Source organism: Gymnoscopelus braueri, assembly GCF_963280865.1.
Source record: "Gymnoscopelus braueri genome assembly, chromosome: 11".
NCBI classification, from domain to species: domain Eukaryota; kingdom Metazoa; phylum Chordata; class Actinopteri; order Myctophiformes; family Myctophidae; genus Gymnoscopelus; species Gymnoscopelus braueri.
The window spans coordinates 40,572,890-40,596,374 of NC_137613.1; the positions used below are offsets into that span (position 1 = coordinate 40,572,890).

Genomic DNA, 23,485 nt, shown 5'->3' on the forward strand with positions numbered 1-23,485 from the left:
ATGTTCATGTCTAAATTCAGACCCTCAGTATTTAGTCAACTTGACCGTTGGCTCTGTACTTGGTCTGCTCCTTTTCCCTCTACACCATCTCTCCGAAAATAGCCGATCTACAAGCTCACAACGCCTCGCGCTGCGAGGCGTTGTGAGCTTGTAGATCTGCTATTTTCGGCTAATGTTCCCCAATCATACAAAGATTTGGCGGACCCCCTGTAATAACTCTGATGACCCCCTAGGGGTCCCGGACCCCCTGTTGAACGACCCCTGTTCTACATTAAAAGGGTTGGTGAGTCGAGCTGAAATGGCCTAAATGGTAAATGGTGCATTTATACCTGTATAGCACCTTTCTCCAAAGCACTTTACAATGTGCATTGCATTCAGCCATTCACAGAGGCAACCATGCAAGTTAAAAAACCTGTTGGGAGCAGTATGTCAAGTTGCTCAAGGACACTCAGCCAGGAAGAGCCAGGGATTGAACCGGGAACCTTCAGTTTCCAAGATCTGCACTATACGCGTTATTATGGATTCATTTGAATCAAATGCTATTTACAGCCACTTAACAAACACTTTCTATGATGGTCATTTCTACAATGCATTATAGGCATACTTATAAGGCATTACAATCTGCTTATAACACTGTATAATTATAGTCTGCTAAATGACTGTAATGTAATGTAATGTAGTCATAAGCAGCACTCATAAATACACAATGCTTTATTACAATAACCATAACACTTTCAAAAGCATTTTATAATGACTTATAAGGTCAAGTCTAAAAAGCATTGTAATCGGCTTATAACACTGTATAACTACAGTTATAAGCTCTCATAATGCAATCATAACACATCATAAAGCCTCTTATGATTACTTGTAAGGTAAAGTATCATAATAATACTTCATAATTTCTGTTCACTAACTGACTCTTTTCATCATAGTTTTACTATAATTATCATAGTTGTAAAATACATAATAACTATATAATGCATTATAAGCACTATTGTAATGCGTTATAGAATGATTATAAATCACTATAAGTGGTCATTACTTGACCACTTATCGTGACTTATAATCACACTATAAAGCATCATAACAGTGATTATAATGTATTACAACTATGGCAATTATAATACACTAACAATACTTATGGACATGGGATGTATAGCAAGTGTTGACGCTGAGAATTCTACCGTGTACAGTATGTGGCCAACCCCACCCAGCCGACACGGCAGTGTGACAAAACAAACTATACAAAGTGAGTGACTAGATTAGCCAGGCCTAGTTTACAAAAACAGTGGAATGTGTCATGCCATGTTCATCCATGCAGTCAGGGTTGCCAGATCTGCTTATTATAATTTCCAAGATTTTATTTGAAAATAGCCGATCTACAAGCTCACAACGCGTAGCATCGCGACGCGTTGTGAGCTTGTAGATCGGCTATTTATAATAGCTGATGTATATGTTAAAGTGCTCATGTGGCCCATAGTCGCTTCTTTTGGGCTGGTTTTCCTAGACCTGGTTGCTTGTTTCTCTCACAGAATCTGGCAACACTCCATGCGGTCCTTTGAACTTCCCCTGGCTGGCAAACCCCACCCACAACGCAATGTAACATAGAACAAGGAGAGCAGATGAAAAGGGAAAAGACTAACCACATGAAACCTAATCTCGCAAAGATAGATTCTGCTAACAGCAGAATCTGTCAGCACCACTGCCCTAAACATGTAGTGTTGTTGTTACTAGTAGGAATAAACAAAGAGCACACCCGGGAGGAAGTGGACTAAGAAAGCAGAGGAGCCAGGAGTTCCCGTTTCTACACAGAAAAGGAGGTGGTGGCCCCAGAGGCAAAAACAAAAGGGGAAAAACTATATTTCCCCCCCTTTTTTAACCGAATAGGTTCCTAGATTGCATGAAACCTAACGTCCCTATTCTGGGGGCGAACATCCGGCCAAAAAAAGCCGGTTTACAAGCTCATTTTTGGCGAAGATAGTATATACTAAGTATATACTGTATGGTAGGGTTTAAGTGGTTAAATTACACTTCATTGTACTTCAGCCAGGTCTGATATATCGCACTTTGGATCTGTGTTCAATAGGCATGTAACGATTTATCGTATATCGATTTAAATCGATTCAAAGTGGTGACGATTTAAATCGATGCAATAAAATATGACATCGCGATGCAACCAGCAGAGGGAGTCAGACTCCATTCCTTGTTATCCGCCTACTATTTTGTCCCCTCAGGGCCACCATAGCTGCCTGTCGGTCTCTTCTTCACTCACTCAACGGCAGGCTATGAACGGCAGAGTTGGGTTCACGTCCTCTCAGGCTATGAAATCTAAACAACTAGGCGATCGCACTGCATAAAGAGGGAAATGTGCGTCGCATGTAAACATGTTTATTTGATTGATGAATAGCCCAAACTATACCGTTTACCCCCTCCCCCATCTGACAATGTTGTTAGCTGTTGTTAGCCTGTCTGATTTAAACTCTGTAGGAAACATACAACTGATAGACTTCTAATGAAAACGGCTAATTCTGGAGCGCCTCGGTGCGGCTGCCGCTGCAGAGTACAATGAATAATAATCTATATGAATAATAATAATTTAACAATTGTATCAGACTGCTGACAACGTCAAACTCCTTTCAACACTGTCTGTCAGATATATAGCGAATTACATTGATATTAATCAATACATTTTTTATCTAATCTCATTTGGAGCAGTTTAAAACAGTTTCCCTTATTACATAAATGTGTACAGAATGCTTTGAATATATCATAGATAAAAAATTACTTGTAAATCCCAAGCTTGGAACAAAGGCTAAGCCTTAATTTGTTTATTTGAAGGTTTTCTTTATAATTTATTTCATCTGGGATATATGTTTTAAAATTCATTTATTTCATAATACTTATATATTTAAAGTTATTATTTTACAGATAAAAAAGTATATGTCTTAATGTGTACCTTACAGTTAATGCATGTACCTCATGAATAATAAAAAAAGGCTTAATTTCATATATTGAAAAGAGGATAAGAGAAAATACAGTTGTTAAAAAATACATGATTTTTGTAAGAGAAATAATCAAGGTTTTCCAGTAATTTGTCTCGAAAATAAATGTGCTTAAAAATCGTGAAAAATCGTATCGTGAACCTCGAATCGTGATTCGAATCGTATCGTGAGTTGAGTGAATCGTTACATGCCTAGTGTTCAACATTGTACTCTTTTCTAACAGAATGATGCTAATATATCAGGTTACAAATCACATGACACCCATTATACAGTAGCACATTTACACCACAGAATGGTTTTAGTGTTTGAGCTCCTAGGACCCACCTACAATAAGCAGGGTTGCCAGATCTGCTTATTATAATTTCCCCGCAAGATTTTATTTGAAAATAGCCGATCTACAATGCGACGCGTTGTAAGCTTGTAGATCTGCTATTTTCAAATAGCTGATGTATATGTTAAAGTGCTCATGTGGCCCATAGTCGCTTCTTTTGGGCTGGTTTTCCTAGACCTGGTTGCTTGTTTCTTTCACAGAATCTGGCAACACTGACAGTAAGGTTACAAAAAGGTACACATGGCGAGCTGTCCCACCCTCTGTGTGTGTGTGTGTGTGTGTGTGTGTGTGTGTGTGTGTGTGTGTGTGTGTGTGTGTGTGTGTGTGTGTGTGTGTGTGTGTGTGTGTGTGTGTGTGTGTGTGTGTGTGCGCGCCTGTGTGTGTGTGAGATAACTGAACACAGTTCTACAGGCTGGCATTTCAAAGGCTCGTCCAGGGTTTACACAAAGGACACGGTTTGACTGAACGCACTTCCAGTTAAGTTTGATCGACAGCCAATTATCACTGTCACTCCTGGTTTCTTGGATGAGAAAGAGAGCTAGAGCGGGGTGCGTGTGCGTGTGCGTGCGTGCGCGTGCGCGTGCGCGTGCGCGTGCGCGTGCGCGTGCGCTTCTGTGTCTATTATGAACACTCCTCTCTCTCCCCACCATCCCAACCGCAGTCTATTTTTGGAGAGGAAATAAGCTACTCAGTCTGTATCGCTTCTGATAAAACCTTTGATCTATAATTAGTAACAATGGAGGAAGAGGAACAATTGAAGCGATGCTGAAAGACCACAGCGTTCCTTGTTCACTTCCTTGTTTACACCGGGTCGGGGTAGATCAAAAAATGCTAATCGATTTTCACCTTTCAGTGTGTCACGCTACTGTAACCAGACCTAATCTCCCTCGATCTCAATCACATCAACTTGGATAAATAAAGGGGAAAAGGAAAGGGAGTATTTTCTGGTCGTTGGGGGGAGTGGAAATTTCAACAAGCCCCATAACTCTGAGAGTGTAAAATGGACCTGTAAGGATCCATTTGGAACCTCCTCAAGAAAACCTGAGGGTTCCTGACCCCATTAAGAACCACTGGTTTACAGCTTCACCCAGCAGAAGGCTGCTCAGGTGACAGGGCTCCTACACATACTTGTCATACTTGTTCCAGACTCTAATTTGCAGACTTCTCGGTAACAGAGAGTAAATAGATGTGTATCATGTAAATAAATGATCTGATTAACAATTTATTTTAATTATGAACAAGCTATTATGTTGCCAAATAATTGCCAGGGTAGTAGGGACTATATTGCATACAAATAAATGAAGACCAAACTTGTTTTTACATCAAAAACACACTATAAAGTGCTGTGAGAACCACTATCCGACTGTAAAACGTGCACACACACACACACACACACACACACACACACACACACACACACACCTCCTTTTCTATGTCCTTAGCAGCATTCCTGAGGGCATTTGATTTGGCAAGGACCGAGAGATCTTGTCTGTGACTTCTGCTTCAACAGATCAACAAGTTCATCTGCTGATGTGTCAGGAGGAGTGCATTTATCTGTGTCTGGGGCTTTACTCTCTTCCTCTTGAGTTGGTCCACTTCATCTTCTGTGGGTGTCTTCGCCCTCTTAAAGTGTATCGTCTGTGACAAATCTCTGGAGAAGGTGCTTCAGTGTGGCGAAAAGATCATCTCGGCAGGAAAGGTCTGTAGCATGGGCTTGTTATCAGTTTGATACTTTACTCAGTGGTGTAAAGTAACTAGGTACATGTACTCAAGTACTGTACTTAAGTACAATTTTTAGGTATTTTTTACTTTACTGGAGTATTTCCAGTTTGCAGTACTTTTACTTCTACTCCACTATCAAATATTGTACTTTTACTCCACTACAATTATTTGAAATTTTTTGTTAGTAGTTACTTTGCAATTATCAATTATTATATTATAAAACATACATTAACCACTTATTTTATACAAAGGCTATTTGAAAATAGCTGATCTACAAGCTCACAACGCGTCGCGATGCGACGCGTTGTGAGCTTGTAGATCTGCTATTTTCAAACATTTTAGTACTTTTTACTTTTGGTACTTTAAGTATATTTTGATACCAATACTTTTGGACTTTTACTCAAGTACATTTTTAATTCCAGACTTTCACTTGTAACGGAGTATTTCTATATTGCAGTATTGATACTTTTACTTAAGTAAAAGATCCGAGTACTTTTTCCACCACTGACTTCACTAGAAAAGGCTGGCACTCTTGTGCAATGGAGAGGAAGATGTTGGCTTTTACCAAAAACATGGGGTCGGAGCATGCCTTTTCAATATGCTCAAGAGACTTGTTTTTTTGGATGTGGTATTTTAGAGGCCTTATTAGCCACATATGCCCTGGACCCGTGGCCATATTGTAATGGCTCTTTCTAGGACTGGGACATTTCCTAGCCATCAATAGAGCACCGAGGTCTGACGTCACTGCCACTAGAGGGCGCCGTTTCATGGGTTCGTGGCATTATTTTTTGTGTTGAAATCCCCATTTGGGAATCTTATAGATCACGTCATACTGTATAAGAACTGTGTTCCAAACATAAACACACCACCCTGGCGTTTTTTGTCAGGGGGGTGGCTCTGCATCGTTTATGATATTCATTCATATTTGATACAGCCCGTTTCTGGCGAAAATGGATTTAATTCTGCCTTAAAAGTCTTAAGAACTACTACTTCCGGGTCTGAAATCACTGTAGCAGCCGCGTTCATGGGAAATGTATTCTTTGGGTTGTTTGACTCGTCTCCAGTGTTTATATTGTGTTACTCTTTGGGTAAATGTGTACATTTACACCTTCAGTCGATGCTTCATATCCATATGAGTAAAAACGGCAGGGTGGTGTGTTTATTTTTGGAACACAGTTCTTATATGAAGCGGTTCCCCAATGAGGATATCAACACAGTAAAGCCACGAACCTGCGGAAAAGCGCCCTCTACTGGCAGTGACGCCAGGACTTCGGTGCTCTATGTTGACAGCACTTGAGAGGGAAAACTGTTGAACTAGTTACTTTTGTATAATCATCACGCCTGGCTGGGGAGTCCTTAAAAAGCCAGTAATGACAATTTAGAGTGTGCTCAATGTCCCAAGTGGTTGTATTGCTGCCAGCTTTAAATGCATCGTGCATTACATGTAGACCACTAGACCATAGCTCCCTACGTTGAGGAGCCAATCTCTTCTTCCAAGTCCCTGGACAGTGTGTTAAACAGCTTCCAGTTAACATTTGGTCCAGCAAATTTGGCTCATTAAGAAATAAACTGTACAAAACAGCTTCACATCCAGCAATAATGAACATTTAAACACCAGAATAATTACTTCTTAGATGATAATGTGTGTCATTAAGATGGTAGAGGGCATGTCAGTGTACTACTGTAGTGTAGCAATCAGCCTACATCATAAGATGAACTAAAATGCTAATATTGATTCATGCATTTCATAGTTTGTGCAAATAAACAAAACCTGCAATAAACATGGCCAATAACTTAATCATAATTCATTTCAAGATCTAAACTATCACTGTACTGTATGCAGTGGTGGAAAGTAACTAAGTAATTTTTTTTTAAGGTATTTGTACTTTAATTGAGTATTTCCAATTTCCAATACTTCTACTCCACTACATCTCAGAGGCAAATATTGTACTTTTACTCCACTACATTTACTACTACAACTAGTTACTTTTCAGATACAAATTATGATATAATGAAACATACATTAACCACTTTAAACCTATTCTATACCTAGGCTATTTGAAAATAGCCGATCTACAAGCTCACAACGCGTTGCATCGCGACGCGTTGTGACCTTGTAGATCTGCTATTTTAAAATATTTAGTACTTTTACTTTTGGTACTTTAAGTACATTTTGATGCCAATACTTTTGTACTTTTACTCAAGTATTTTTTTAATTCTAGACTTTTACTTGTAACAGAGTATTTTTATATTGCAGTATTGGTACTTTTACTTAAGTAAAAAAATTGAGTACTTTTTCCACCACTGACTGTATGTTGCCTACTTACTGTTTAGTAAAACTAATAGACTGAATTTAAAAGCAGTTATAATGCACTGACGCCAGAGGGTGGCGATATAGCGCTACCTTCTTACTACAGTGTTGTAAGCTTGTACTTCTGCTATCCTTGTCGAGCAACACCGTTGTCCAACCGAGCACAAATCAGTGCCTTCACTACAGATAGCTTGTTAGGCTGATGATTAGTAGCTTGCCAGCCACTGCAACAGCGGCTGATTTGAACTATGACTAACGTTGCAGCTTCAAATGCCCCCTATTCCCCCTAGCAATTGCATTACACAAAGCTAAGAATGTAAACCATTTAATCACTGACAATATCTATAGCAAGCTAACAGATGCATACATTCAAATCACTATCACCGGTACAACTGACGTTGGCTTAGTTTTGTCAGCTTTCCAGGATTTCCAGATAACATTAGTTTGTCATTTGAAGGATGCACATAATCTCATGTTCTCACCGTTCATCGTTCGGTGTGTGGGCAGGTTCGCTTGGTTTAGTCGGACTTGGTCTCGCGCTGGGTTGAGTCAAAAATGCAGAGGACGCGGCGACAAGACAGTGTTTTTGTCCCTGCATATCTCCGCCATGTTGGAGATGTCGAACGATTTTACACAAAGTTTGCATTTAGCTTTCTTTGCCCATTTGGAATCCTTGGCCAACCAGTCTTTATATTTGGGATTGTCAAGCCAGTCTTTGGAGAAGTTGCATTTAAAATTTAATTTCAGTCCACAATCATGGCATTTAACCAAAAATATTTTATTAGTTCGCTAGCTGTCAGCGTGGGACATCAAAACAGCCTGCCGGTCGAAGCAGCAGTGAAACACAGCACCTGTGGCTGTGGGCTGGACTTGAAAATGGACCATGCTCTCTCACACAGATATCTTGAGGCTACCTGCGCCAAGCGCCTTGAAAAAAACATCATCGATCTTTTCTTTTTTCTCTTAACCCATTAAGACCTGAGGCGATTCTTAAAAATGTTTTCTAAATCCTAACAGTTTTTTGAAAATATTGTAAAAAATATTTTTTCACGATTTTTCAAAAATAGCAGATATACAAGCTCATAGCGCGGCACTCGGTGCCGCGCTATGAGCTTGTATATCTGCTATTTTTGAATAGCTAAAGAAATCTAAAATGACACAGATGCGTCCCAGGTATTAATGGGTTAATGTTGTATTTTAGAAAACAGAACAGCAGTATATAGTTCGGAAACATAATGAGCGCATGGGGGGAGAGCGTGTTGCTCACTAACACTTTGACATGTAGACTGAGCGAGCCGAGGGTCAAATCTGGTTCCGGTTCTCAGATGGCCCCTCTACCCACTCATGTACGGCCGCCCACCCGTAAAGCCTACACACTGTGCTGACACACTGCCCCACTGGACAGGGACGGGTTATGAACAACAATTATCTTGTAAAATAGATTGTATAGGCAAAATGAAGCAAGCCGAAGAGCCAGCAAAAATAAAACAGTGAATAAACTATAACTTTTAGCAGATCATTAGTGATATTCAAAACTTTACTAAGGGCCACCTAACAGTAGACACCGCCTCCCCTTGAAAAACCCTTGCAAGTAGAAAGGGGGAACACAGCACAAGTTGGCACTTATCTATTCACTATTTCCAATTACGCTTGACCTGGACTGACTGCTTTGCAATTTTTGCCATTTTTTAGAATTAAAAAGAAAAAAAAAAGAAATGAAGTTTTCTTAAAACTTGTCCAAATGAAGGATGCCAGGGTTAGTGTGGACAACATCTCAGTTTTTTTTTTAGTTTTTCTTACCCGTGTGAGCTCAGACTCGGAGACGGAGCGGTGTGGTGGGGAGCGTCGCTGGTACCCCGGGGGGCTGATGTCCCGGTACGGGGGGCTGTCGTCGTCTTCCAACAGCAACACGGGCCCTTGGTCCACGGACTCCTCCTCTTCCTCCAGCTGTGATGTCATGTCTTCGGGGCACATCTGGTGGTCGATCCCATTCTGGCTCAGGTTGCAGTGAACAGCTGGGCAAGACGAGGTGTGAGGAGGGAAGGGAGAGAGATGGATTGGATGGGAAGGAGGGAGGGAGGGAGGGAGGGAGAGGCATGGGGGTCAAAGGAGGGAGAGAGCGAGAGAAGTAGGGATGGCAAGCAAGAAGGAGAAAGGAGGAGAGGAAAGAAAGAGCGAGGATTTGAGGCAGGACAAGAAGAGGGAGAGGTGAGGTAAAACAATTTAGTAGATGTTATTAACACATTCACTGCCATTTAAAATCCACCCGTTCACCGCCATTTTTTAATTAATTTTTTTGGGGGGAAAAACGTCCAAAACCCAAGATAACGTGATCCGAAGATTTTCTGCTCCATTCACTTCCTGGTTAACTTATTACTTTAAAATCCTGTATCTCGGCTCCTTACTATGTATTTTTGGCGAAACATGCTATTTTCAACTGGGTATAACAAGAGAACGGGAGGTAATTTTTTTCTTCTTCACGTAAGCACAGTGATTTCCTCCGTGATTAGCAACCATCAGAGGATCGATCATACAGGATATAAATATTCTGTGGTTCTTGAAAAATCAGTCAGAATGCTTAAATATGCTGGCAGAAGCTACCTGCCAGCATTAGAAAGCCCCTGGCAGTGAATGTGTTAACAAATCAGTCAAACTCTTAAAGTCATGATTAATCAACTTATGGATGTGTGACGATGATCTCTCAGTCGTCACACATCCAGAAGTTATGCCAAAGATGTTACACTGCTCAAATTTCACTAGATGGCGCCAGATGATAATTAGATGGTGAAAGAGCAGTGTCTATGTTTCACCATCAAATCATTGCATGAAGCCTCAAGTCAACCCAGAAGTTATTGGTTATATTTTCAGATGTTATTCTAAACATTGAAAATATAAATACTGCCACTGTAAACATGTGAAACTCGCTTATCTGATACACATTGCCCCGTATCTCTAAACAAAGCTCAAACATTTCATAATACAGCTGTAAACGGCAAAAAAAAATGAAACTCATTCTTCTGCTGCTGAAGAGGCTCTGCATGATGCTGTGACTGTCATCTAGAATGCATCAAATTTAATGAATGCAAAACAGCTTCAGTGAAGTGAATCAAACCGATAAACAAACAAGGCCCAGTAGTGAGCAGAGATGATGTTGCAGCAGACCAGTGGTGGAAAAAGTACTCTAATTATTTACTTAAGTAACAGTACCAATACTGCAATATAGAAATACTCTGTTACAAGTGAAAGTCCAGAATTCTAAATTTACTTCAGTAAATGTACAAAAGTATTGGCATCAAAATGTACTTAAAGTACCAAAAGTAAATTACTAAAATATTTGAAAAGAGCAGATCTATAAGCTCACAACGCGTCGCGATGCGACGCGTTGTGAGCTTGTAGATCGGCTATTTTCAAATAGCCTATGTTTAAAATAGGTATTATTTTTCAATTAGTTTTCAATTAGTTTTCAATTAATTGTAGTGGAGTAAAAGTACAATATTTGCCTCTGAGATGTAGTGGAGTAGAAGTAAAAGTATTGGAAATTGGAAATACTCAAATAAAGTACAAATACCTCACAATTGTACTTAAGTACAGTACTTGAGTAAATGTACTTAGTTACTTTCCACCACTGCAGCAGACACCATCTGCATCGAGCCAAGATCCAGGACACAAAGGTTTGCATCATGATACTGTACACGGTTTCATCACTTTGGGAAGTCAGTTTCACACCACTTTGATATGCTTTACAATACTGACACCCAAGGTTGTTACACTTATTCTTTTGATGAATTACAGGCACCTATTTTTAGTCCTGGTTTTAGTTCCGGTCGTGATATGAGGAGAGAGAGAACAGGATGTTATTAGCAGGGAGCTGCCAGGTGAAAGTATGAAAGAAACATCGTTCCATCATCAAACCGTTCGGCTCTTTTATGTGGAAGCAAGCAATGCCCTTTTACTGAAAGGCCTGCCGCTGCTCCTAACTCAGTGTGTGTATAAATGGAACCATATGGAGCCGTAAGGGTCCGCTTGGTTCCATTTGTACACTCTGAGTTAAATTATCACGGCGGGTTTTATCGGTGTACTGCGCTATAGGGGTCAAAGTAAGGTTTTTGAAAGGCTGCAAATTTTTGCCAGCTACTGTAATAGGCTGAAAGTGAGAAGGTGAGTTTGAAAAAGTTTGCACACACACACACACACACACACACACACACACACACACACACACACACACACACACACACACACACACACACACACACACACACACACACACACACACACACACACACACACACACACACGTTATGGCATGGAGAATGCTTCTTTTTAAATTTAGACTAGAGTAATATCTACACTTTTTTTTCTCAAATTAGAGGATAAATTAGTTTAAATCTTGCAAGGTTTTTCAAATGTTTTTAAGCCGCTTTCTGTGATAAGGTATAATTTCTTAGTGTGAAATTAGACATTTTTTAGTGGCTGTACGTTCCATAAGCAGAGAATCACACACACGCACACACACACACACACACACACACACACACACAAGCCAAACCTAATTGAACTTCATTTCATTTCATTATGACCAAAGGCTATTTTTGGGGTGGATGATGAGCTGAGTAAACCATCTGATTTAACCCATTAAAACCTGAAGCCGATTCTACAAATGTCTTCTAAATCCCAACAGTATTCTGAAAAAAACGTATGTTTCTATATCAGTGGTTCTCAAACTTTTTCCATGTCAAGGACCCCCAAAATGTTATGTATTTGGCCGCCAACACCCATCTCAAAATATTTAGTTCCAGGGACCCCCCAGAAGCAAAGAATAGAGTTAAAAATGTTCGCTTTAAAACAATATATATTCAAAGATTTGCACTCATTTTCACGATTTTTCAAAAATAGCAGATCTACAAGCTCGTAGCGCGGCACTCGGTGCCGCGCTATGAGCTTGTATATCTGCTATTTTTGAATAGCCTAAAGAAATCTAAAAATGACACAGACGACGCGTTCCCGGTCTTAATGGGTTAATGAACGTCTCAGCTGCATGAATGTGAGGATGTCTGGTTGCATTAATTTCCCGTGAAGATTCTGGCAATGGCCAAGATGAAAAAAAGATGACAGTTCCATAAATCAGGCCCCCAAATGCCTTGCCGGCGGGCCGCGCTGGCTGGCTGGCGGGCGGGCTGCACAGCCTTGGAGCACAGCCAACTCCAAGGGCTCATTACAGGCCACTGTCACTGGGCAATTACTGACCGCCAGCCTGACATCGTTCAAAACGCTTTGTAAACAAACAACTTCAAAACTGTTCCAGATAGGAGAGAGACAGCGTGAAGGCTACTATGGCAGTGGTTTTCAACCTTTTTCCATGCCAAGGACCCCTAAATTGATATACATTTGGCCGCGGACCCACATTCGAAAATGTTCTGTGCCAGGGACCCCCCAGAAGCAAAGATAATCAGTTAATTTTCGCTTTAAAAAATATATAAATATTCAAAGATATGCAGACTTTTTCAAGGTTTTTCAAAAATAGCAGATCTGCTATTTTTGAATAGCCAAAAGCTAAGTGGTTAAAAATGATTGTGACGCTATGTTCCCTCAAGGACTGGTTGAGAACCACTGTACTATCGGGTGGTAGTGGCGGGGTAATCTTGTCCTAATCTCTAGCATTGATTAGTTTTGTCTCCAAGTATTCTGGCCGAAATAAAAATTCATTGAACGAAAGCAGTGTCAAAACACGACGACGCGTTGTGAGCTTGTAGATCGGCTATTTTCGGCGAAGAGATTTCGTGTATAGGGAAAGGAGGAGTGGGCCAAGCAAGACCCCCCTACAGGGCAGTGGCCCTCAACCTTATCTGGATCAGTTTTAGATTTGAGCTAAAAAGCATTATTTTTCACTTTGGCTATTCAAAAATAACAGATCTACAAGCTCGTAGCGCGGCACCGAGTGCCGCGCTATGAGCTTGTAGATCTGCTATTTTTGAAAAATCGAGAAAATTTGTGCAAATCTTTGAATATATATTTTTTTAAAGCGAACATTTGTAACTCAAATCTTTGCTTCTGGGGGTCCCTGGAACAACATATTTTGTCCGCGCCCAAATACATATACATTTTGGGGTCCTTGTAATTAAAAAGTTTGAAAACCACTGACATAAAAACATAAGTTTAAAAAAAAAAAACTGTTAGGATTTAGAAAAACATTTTGTAGAATCGGAACCTCAGGCCTTAATGGGTTAAGTGGTCAGATGGGTGGGCCAAGCACATTTTCAGAGCATGTTTATTTTAATGATCAGTTAATCGATCACGTTCCGGTCTAGATGAATGGAACCAACGTAGTATACTTTGAAGTTCATATTTACAGGTATCACTCATTTTCTAACGTTTTAAAGAAAACATATTTTTTTATTAAAATATTATCATAATTTACAATCTTAAGTGTTTTGACAATTATTTGGGGGCCTACTTGCATTATCCTCACAGTCCACTTTTTTTTGGCCCAAAAGGTGAGAACCACTGCCTTGGGGGACCCCGCTCAATTAAGGATAATTCCTTTTAACAGGACGTTCATGAAAGTCCTTGCGGGCTTGTTTCCAATGAGGGCCTGTGAGCAATTAGGGGTTAAGAGTCTTGCTCAGGGACAAATTTCATTTCATCGACACATATGCTGGCGTGGCCTGGAATCGTACCTGGGGCAACCAGGGCCTCTGGCTCCCTAGGCGGGCTCACTAACCACTCAGCTACTGTATGGCCGCCCCAATTAAGTACAGTATGTCTTCTAAATCCCGACGTTATTCTGAAAAACATACGTTTCTATATCAGTGGTTCTCAAACGTTTTCATGTCAAGGACCCCCAAAATGATATGCATTTGGCCGCCGACCCCCATCCAGGGACCCCCCAGAAGCAAAGATTTTAGTTAGAAATGTTCACTTTAAAAAAAATATTTGCACATATTTTCATAATTTTTCAAAAATAGCAGATCTACAAGCTCGTAGCGCGGCACTCGGTGCCGCGCTATGAGCTTGTATATCTGTTATTTTTGAATAGCCAAAGTGTAAAATAATGCTTTTAAGCTCAAATAAAAAAATTACAGATGCAGATTCCAGCTCTTAATGGGTTAAGGTGGCTATGACTTTTGAATGGACCAACTGAGAAATGGAAAATGTACTTATGGACACTCGGGTGGAAAAAGCTTCCTCCTCAACAGATAAACGAAGAATGTCAAGCAGAGTCACTCCTTGAAATGTGAAAAACGAAACCCCATCTCTCCAAATCCCTTCCTGCCCTGCTTTCTCTTCCTTACGCGATATAACAAACCGGTTCCCCCCCTGAACCATCTCTGTTCTTTAACAGTTCAGATGAACAACTTCCTGTGAAGTGCAATCCTCACCAGGGCTCATTTCACTCAACTGCATTTCTTATCTCTCACAGTAAAACTATAGTATCTTCACAGAAGAATGTGCCTCATTTAACTCATGAAGACCGGGAAAGCACGGTTAGATTTCTTTGGCTATTCAAAAATAGCAGATATACAAGCTCATATAGCGCGGGGTCCGCGGCCAAATACCTATCATTTTGGGTGGTCCTTGACAAGGAAAAGTTTGAGAAGCACTGATATTATAGCGACATAAGTTTTTTTTTTTTAAACTGTTAGGATTTAGAGGACATTTGTAGAATCCTCAGAAGCAAAGATTTTAGTTGAAAATGTTCGCTTTAAAAAATAATATATATATTCAAAGATTTGCACACATTTTCACGATTTTTCAAAAAATAACAGATCTACAAGCTCGTAGCGTGGCACTCGGTGCCGCGCTATGCGCTTGTATATCTGCCATTTTTTTTGAATAGCCAAAGAAATCAGAAAATGACACAGATGCGATCCCGGTCTTAATGGGTTAAATTGCACAAGGGCCTCTGTGAGAATTGCAGAATCATAGAGGAAACGCATGAGTAGGCCATGTTTCAAGCAAAGGCGACTTGAGATGCACGGCACGAAGCGCTGCTCCCTCACTCTCCCACTCCTCCTGGCATCACTCCTCAACTCAACGCATGACTGGTGTGTGCAGCCACTCTGGGAGGAGAAATGAATTATACATCCTCTACTAATAAGACAACACAATGCACCGAGAGGTTATGAAGGGAGACGGAGGGATCGTGATTAAAGAAGACGAGGAGGGGGGCAAGGGCAAGACCGACGGGGGAAAAAAGACGGGTGCAGTCCTCTCTCTCCTGCTGGATGAATAAGAAGGGGAAGGGGGGGGGGGGGCGGGGGGCAACGTGGGGTTTGCTGGGGGCTAGCAGATAGGAATGCTTTTTTTTTTTCCAGCAACAGTTGCTATAAATAGCAGCATTGCATTCATCCTTCCCTCCCTTCCTGACATGCGCCGTGCGTGCGTACGTGCATTGCGAGAGGAACAAGTCGAGGAAGAAAGTCTCTCTCCTCCCCATCTCCGTTTTTTTCCCCTTTCTCTTACCTCAATGAAGAGGAAATGGAAGGGGAGAGAAACTGAATGAACGTTACACATGGATGTATACCAGTGGTTTTCAACCAGTGGTCCGGGGACCACCAGTGGTCCTTGAGGGAGTACCAGGGGGGTCCCCAGCAAAATTAGTTAATAGCGTCACAATCATTTTTAACCACTTAGCTTTGGGCTATTCAAAAATAGCAGATCTACAAGCTCATAGCGCGGCACCGAGTGCCGCACTATGAGCTTGTAGATCTGCTATTTTTGAAAAACCTTGAAAAAGTGTGCACATCTTTGAATATTTATATTTTTTTAAAGCGAAAATTAACCGATATCTTTGCTCCTGGGGGTCCCTGGCAGAAAAACATTTTGAAATGGGGGTCCGCGGCCAAATGTCTATCAATTTAGGGGTCCTTGGCATGAAAAAGGTTGAAAACCACTGATGTATAGTGCGGCGCTATATCCACCATCTTTGGTGGGAGACAGATTGATGGTCTCGTGGGTCAGAGTCTCGCATAATTCCGGTCTGGGTTGATGATATGGTTCCGAAAAACACGCAGGCACCGCCATCCCCCAGCATTTGGAAGATAACGGCCCAGTTTACAGGGGCCCATTATGCGAGTACGTGATCGGCATATACGATATTATATTGGGGGCTTATTTGTTTTCGTCTCAATTTTCCTTTGTCCCAGCAAGATTGCAGTGGGATTATCTACTCCTCCTGACCAGGTTTTGTCAGGCAAAGGAGAGAGGGTATAAGTCGGGGGCCTGTACTGTGTACGCACCAGAATGTTTCTGCGTCGTGCGGTGAAAGAAGGGAATTGCAGCGATCAAATCAATAGATTGGTATAGATCGAATGAGGGAGATTATCTCCTGGCATTATTCGTAGATTGCCTGAGTTTATGTATCCAAATGAAGGCGTATCTAATGCAGCCATGACCGAGGTTGGATGACAACAAAAAGCCAGCCGACTATTTATTCATCACACACCCATAGCCTTATTTATTAAAGGAGTAGTTCACAGCAAACATTTCCGTTACCACAACATTCCTTTACGGTGAATGAAGAATCCAAAAACGAAGGAAACACTTGATGAATTGAAGTAAATTTAGGCCAAGATTAACAGCAGCAAAACTATATCAAGCCGGTTAGAAACTCCAAAACAATGCTCAGTCAGTGTAATCCCAAGTGTCTTCTGTCCAGTCATACATATCGCTACTTTCAAATCATCACTTTATGTCGAGGAAAATTTACATGCACAACGGGAGTTCATTCACATGCACGCAAGCGCCCAGGCGTGTGCGTCCTTCGTGCATGAGACGATTTAGGCCGAAAGGTGTTTACAAATGTTGCGTTCTTCTTCTTCTACGGTTGGATTACACCGTGAGCGTTGTTTTGGAGTTAATAACCAGATTTTTTTAAATATAGTTTTGCTGCCGTTAATCATGGCCTCAACTTACTTCAATTCATCAAGTGTTTTCTTTGTTTATCATTATTCTTCAGGCACCATAAAAGAATGTAATACAAACTAAAATTCTCCTTGTAGTATATTATTTTGTAGGTGAATTTCTCCTTTAAGAAAGACATTGGATCAACACCAATCTGTTTTGGTTCATTTGTGCCACACCAGTGTCCCCTCAGCCATGAACACCATCCACAACAACAGGTCACAGCTCTGCACTTTTACCAGCCCTCACTGAGGGCAAGTAAAGGATGCGTGTGAGATAAATACATCACAAAAAGTGACATTTTGTTGTGCTACTAGACTAAAGCAGTTAAAGACATGTTCCCACTATGGTTCATACTTAAGCCCACTCCCTTCAAATTTGTAGTATAATTTACTAAATGTTTATCAATTCATAGTATTGTCACAACATATCGACTTTCATTTGCTGTCACTTTTGGTTGTGGTTATTTTTTGGAGGGTTAAGTCTTAATTTATTATTAGCTTAACCCATTGAGACCTGAAGCCGATTCTACAAATGTCTTCTAAATCCCAACAGGTTTCTGAAAAAAACGTATGTTTCTATATCAGTGGTGCTCAAACTTCTTCATCTCAAGGACCCCCAAAATGATATGTATTTGGCCACCGACCCCCCATCTAAAAATATTTTGTTCCAGGGACCCCCCAGAAGCACACATTTTCACGATTTTTCAAAAAATTGCAGATCTACAAGCTCGTAGCGCGGCACTCGGTGCCGCGCTACGAGCTTGTATATCTGCTATTTTTGAATAGCCAAAGTGTAAAATAATGCTTTTTAGCTCAAATCAAAAAGTGACACAGATGCGTTCCAGGTCTTAATGGGTTCATTAAGATTAGCGCTTAATGTTCAAAACATGTGGACCACACTTGATTGGTACAATAAGAAACTAGGTGACCTCCGCCCAAGGTAGGTTTGTCTATAAGGTGTTGCTGTGCTTCTGGCATCCCGTCCTCTTTTGGCCGATATATCTTCATGAAGCATTACTGTAGCTTACACATGGGATGTAACTTATATAAAATCATGGGATACTATAACTATGACAGCACAAAGTAAAACACGGCTCTATGATCAAAAGTTTACCACCCCTGGAGCCTATATCTCTCTGTGCAGTTGACATTCACGAGTGGAATTAATTGTTTGGGCCGTAACTATCACTTGCTTATATATATATATATATATATCTCTGCTGTCGGACATAAACCAGCTAACTCCAAAATGTTCATTTTTCAGGAAATGAAAAAAACTAAACAAAAAGTGGAGTTAGGAGGTTTTGTTCGTCATTGATAAGAACAGCTGAATGGACCTCCAAGCTCACAATGAGGTTGGAGGTCAAAAGGGGGTGGAGTCAGCAAAAAACTGCTAACTCCACCCCCCTTTGGTGGACTTAGCTGGTTTAGCAGAAAGTTTGAGGATCCAATGGAGTTAGCTGCTTTTGTCAGAAGCGCTTTTTAACACTTTTCATTGGTTCAATATTTTTTTTTACCAACACACAGGCGTAAAGGGTGGTCAATAGCACTGATTTATGGGGAAACAATGCATAAGCGTCAAAATGGAGTTAGCTGGTTTCTGCCCGACAGCAACGATATATAATCTGCTTATTACATTTGATTAACCACTTAGGCACTGCTTTAATTTAAACATTGTCACACAATGGTGTAGTGCTAATAATGGCAGCCCCTGTTCCACCATGAGCCTCCAGGATATTTAGCCAAAAGGTGACACTAATCGTGATTCACTTGGAGGCAAGAACCAGAACGGATAGGACATGGGTGCGTTTGTTCCCCGGCTCTGCCGACAGTGCCAACTAACTGTGTCCCTTGGGGGGTTTTGAAGAGGAGGTCTGGCAGTGAACATGGACGGGCCATCAGCAAAATGACACCTCAGCAGACGTCTACTGAGCAGCTGCTCTTTTGATGTGCAAGAACAGCAGCTTTGGAGGTTTACATGGAAATCGGTCCCCTCTTTTTAATTTATTATAATTACAGTAGTTGTTTTTACAGCGTGGCGAGCAGTGGTGGAAAAAGTACTCAAATGTTTTACTTAAGTAAAAGTACCAATACTGCAATATAGAAATACTCTGTTACAAGTAAAAGTCAGAAATTCTAAATTTACTTGAGTAAAAGTACAAAAGTATTTGCATCAAAATATACTTAAAGTACCAAAAGTAAAAGTACTAAAATATTTAAAAATAGAAATAATATTATTAATAATAAATAATTAATAAAAGTATTAATACATTAATGATATTTTCAAATAGCCTAGGTATAAAATAGGACTAAAGTGGTTAATGTATGTTTTATAATATCATAATTTATATCTGCAAAGTAACTAGTAAGTTTTCAAATAATTGTAGTGGAGTAAAAGTACAATATTTGCCTCTGAGATGTAGTGGAGTAGAAGTAAAAGTATTGGAAATTGGAAATACCTCAAAATTGTACTTAAGTACAGTACTTAAGTAAATGTACTTACTTTCCACCACTGGTGGCGAGCTATCTAAAAGAGGGTCTGTCTGTGTGTCTGTGGCTAATCTCACAAACCACAGACCAATCAGCGGTAAATGTCTTATGCACGCTATAAGTAGGCCAAGGAAGTAAATCACTGAATACTTTTCACATAAGGTATTCTGAAAAAGAAAATAGTGCGAATGTTATTCATATTTTATGAAGCAGGACCAGTTCATCAAGCATATGAAATGGGTTCTTTCGGCAGGGTGGCTGGCATCTCCCATAGGGATAAGTTTAAAAGCTCAATGAGGGACTCAAAAGTAAAGCCACTGCTACCTTCACGCAGTAAGGAGCCAGTTGATGTGGTTTGGGCATCTAGCCAATAAGGAGGATGCCTCCTGGTTGCAACATGACATGATCATGTTAAGAAACAAACCACTCAAACGGCTACTTTAAGAAGTGTTTAACTGTGGACGTGTGTCTTCTTCACATGTTCAACATCCTTAATCTGTGTCTGGCTCCGTCATCTCACTCCAACTGGCCAAAGCAATGCATAAATGGATGGTGGATGGATGCATACACGTCCGCAATTAGTTCAAAATGTGGCAGCTAGGCTCATCACTGGTACCAGGACATTTGAGCACATAACACCTGTTATAGCTGCACTTCACTGGCTGCCAGTCTCCTTTAGGATTAAAATTGTACTGCTAACTTTTAAAGCTCTTCATGGTCTAGCACCTTGCTATCTATGTGACATGCAAAAAACCTATCTATGTGCCAGTGCGTACCCTTAGATCACCTGGTCGGGGTCTACTGGAGAGTCATAAGGCTAGGTTGGTGACCAAAGGAGATCCATCAAGGCCCCCTGACTCTGCGACAGCCTAGAGGACCTCAGGTTAACCACATCATTAACGAGTTTTAAATCCCTCTTAAAAACCCATATCTACAGAGAGGCATTTTTATCTCCTTAGAATAGTAAGCAAATGTACTGACCAAATTCAATCTGTGACACCTATTTGTCATTGCTCTGTTACTCTGTTGCAAACTTAATTGTCTACGCCAGGCCGAAAGGCATGGCGAGAGAGTATGTTTTGCCCCCTGTCCGTCCGTCCGTCCGTCCGTGTGTCCGTCCGTGTGTCCGTCCGTGTGTCCGTCCGTCCGTGTGTCCGTCATTCTGTCATTTTGTGTACAGCTAATCTCCGGCACCGTTGGCTTGATGCACACACACTCCCTGGATGCCAGAGCAGAACCTCTGCCCCAAATTTTTCAAATTAGCCTTTTATAGCGCCACCAGGAGGCCGATTTTTGCAAAACACATTTCTTGACAGTACTCCTACAGATATTATCCAAACATCACGCAAATCAGTACACAGTATCTCTATAGTCATGTGATCAACACAGATCTGTCCAATTTTCCATATTTCATCCTGATTGGCTAAGGTTGGCTTCCAAAGTTTGCAGGATTGCTCCGTTTTCAACAAAATGCCTCAAATCATGAACGCAGCTTGCGATTTCCGTGAGATTTCACACGCACATTCCCACTAGGCCGAGGAAGAAATGCCACTTGAAAATGTTCAAATCAGCCTCATGGTGGCGCTATAAATGGACGATTTGTGTTTTTAACTATAACTGCACCGATCTGCATGAAACTTTGCACGCACACTCCCTAGAGGCCAAGGAAAAACAACTGACCTGCATTTTTCACATTTGCCTTTCATAGCGCCACCAGGAGGCCGACTTATGTAAAACACATTTTTTGATATTAAGCCTTCAGAATGTATCCAAATTTCACGCACATCGGTACACTTGATCTCTATAGTCATGTGATCACGATGGATCTTTTAAAATGTTCATATTCCATCCTGATTGGCTAACATTGACATCTAAAGTTTGCAGGAGTGGCCCGTTTTGAACAAAATGCCACAAATCATGAATGCAGCCAGTGGCGCGGGAAGGGGGGGGCTATGGGGGCTGCAGTCCCCCTGGTGATGGGAGCAGCCCCCCTGGTGATGGGAAGAAAAAAAAAAAAAAAAGAAAAAAACTTTTTATTTTATTTAATTTTTTATAATATATATATATTTTATGGATCATAGCAGTCTGTTACGGATGAATGAATGGATGAACTTCAACCTGGTGTTTGCACTGTCTTTCTGCCTTTTTGTGTGAAAAACACAGAAAACCCCCAAAAACTCGCAAAAAAATCGCGTACGCGCTGGCGCGAGGAGCCCCCCCCGACGCACAGCCCCCCTAGGTATTAAGGACTTCCCGCGCGCCTGAATGCAGCGTCCGATTGTGGTGACACTTTGCACGCACATTCGCACTACATTGAAGAACAAATGCCACCCTTTTAACATTGCCCTATTATAGCGCCACCAGGAGGCCAATTTTGCAACACTTTTCTTTTTTATATTACTCCTACAAATTCAAACATCATGCAAATCGGTACACATATAGTTAAGTGATCAAGATGGTTCCGTCCAATTTTTCATATTCCATCCTGATTGGCTAATTCCGAACATTGCTGCCCCACAATAACCTACCTGACCTGGCGGAGACCTGTGCTCCGAGGAGCACTTTTTCTAGTTCATTATTGTTTTGCATTATTGTTTGATTACCGTTTTTAATTGTTCAAGCACTTAACATTATTTAAAAAAGTTGTAATTATTATTATTATTATTATAATATTACACAGACATGTGCACACATGCCGATGCGTTTCACACACACTTGTACCGGCCCGGCTTGTTATTAGGCATAACAAACAATCAGTACCGTTTGCACCGCTCATTATCGCCTAATAGTGAAAACTATGCAAATTTGTATGCACTGTGAAATACTCCCATCTGCTCCAGTCCACCACACCCATTCCAAATGAGTACGTGTGTGGAAGCGTGTCTGCTCAGCTGCCTGGCCTGAGGACCCTCAGGAGGGCACTCTTCCAGTGCCTACGAGCATGAGAGACATGATCACACACAGACAGAGCCTTGTTATTTCTTCCCATTAGTGCTAATTGGAACATTTCTGAGAGATATGGAGAGAGCGGGAGAGAGAGAGAGAGAGAGAGATAGATATAAAGTCTTGTTTGAGGAGGAATTGTACCTTCTCCCTGAAGAATACATTTCACACATACAAATATGAGTATGTGACAAACGCACTGCTGAATACAGTCTTTGAATCTTGAATCTACAGTACAGCATACTGGATGACGCTCTGCTCTCCGAAATGATTCTCAGTGATGAACAATATGACAATCATGTCCTTCATTGTACCAGTGTTTGCTGCCTCTACATGGATTATTTATCCTAGACGCTTGACAAAGGCTTACGTCTTAAATGCCTCTGTGTATAATGACCATTACATTACAATAAAGGCATTTAAGGCACGTACCATATATACTGTAGGCTCTAATGCAGGCTCTGACAACAAGTCCCGGGTTCGATTCCCGAGCCCGGCAGACCTTTGCTGCGTGTCAATCCCCATCTCTCTCCCTGTTTCCCGTCACTCTCCACTGTATCGAAATAAAGGCCCCTACAAAATATCTTATTTATGCACCATTTTACTCATGATTCCCATTCTGGGATAAACATTCATCGGCAGCTGAATGGAAACAAGTCTATAAACTCTTCCAACCAACTTAAATTAATCTATATTTTCCATTACAGCAAGAACATTTTCTCAAAGTGAGTGCCGCCTTGGAGTATTTGGTATATTTGATGTCTAGACTGTATCCCTATCC

The 23,485-nt window shown here is 40.9% G+C and overlaps 1 protein-coding gene across 3 annotated transcripts in view; it reads right to left on the bottom strand.

Moving 5' to 3' along the window:
• samd12 (sterile alpha motif domain containing 12) overlaps positions 1-23,485 on the bottom strand; it is a 175,581-nt gene that overhangs the window by 131,581 nt on the left and 20,515 nt on the right. For all 3 annotated transcript variants that reach the window (XM_080441780.1, XM_080441781.1, XM_080441779.1), the window contains exon 2: positions 9,167-9,381. In XM_080441780.1, coding sequence (XP_080297906.1) covers positions 9,167-9,381 — 215 coding nt within the window. The remainder of the gene's footprint in view (positions 1-9,166; positions 9,382-23,485) is intronic.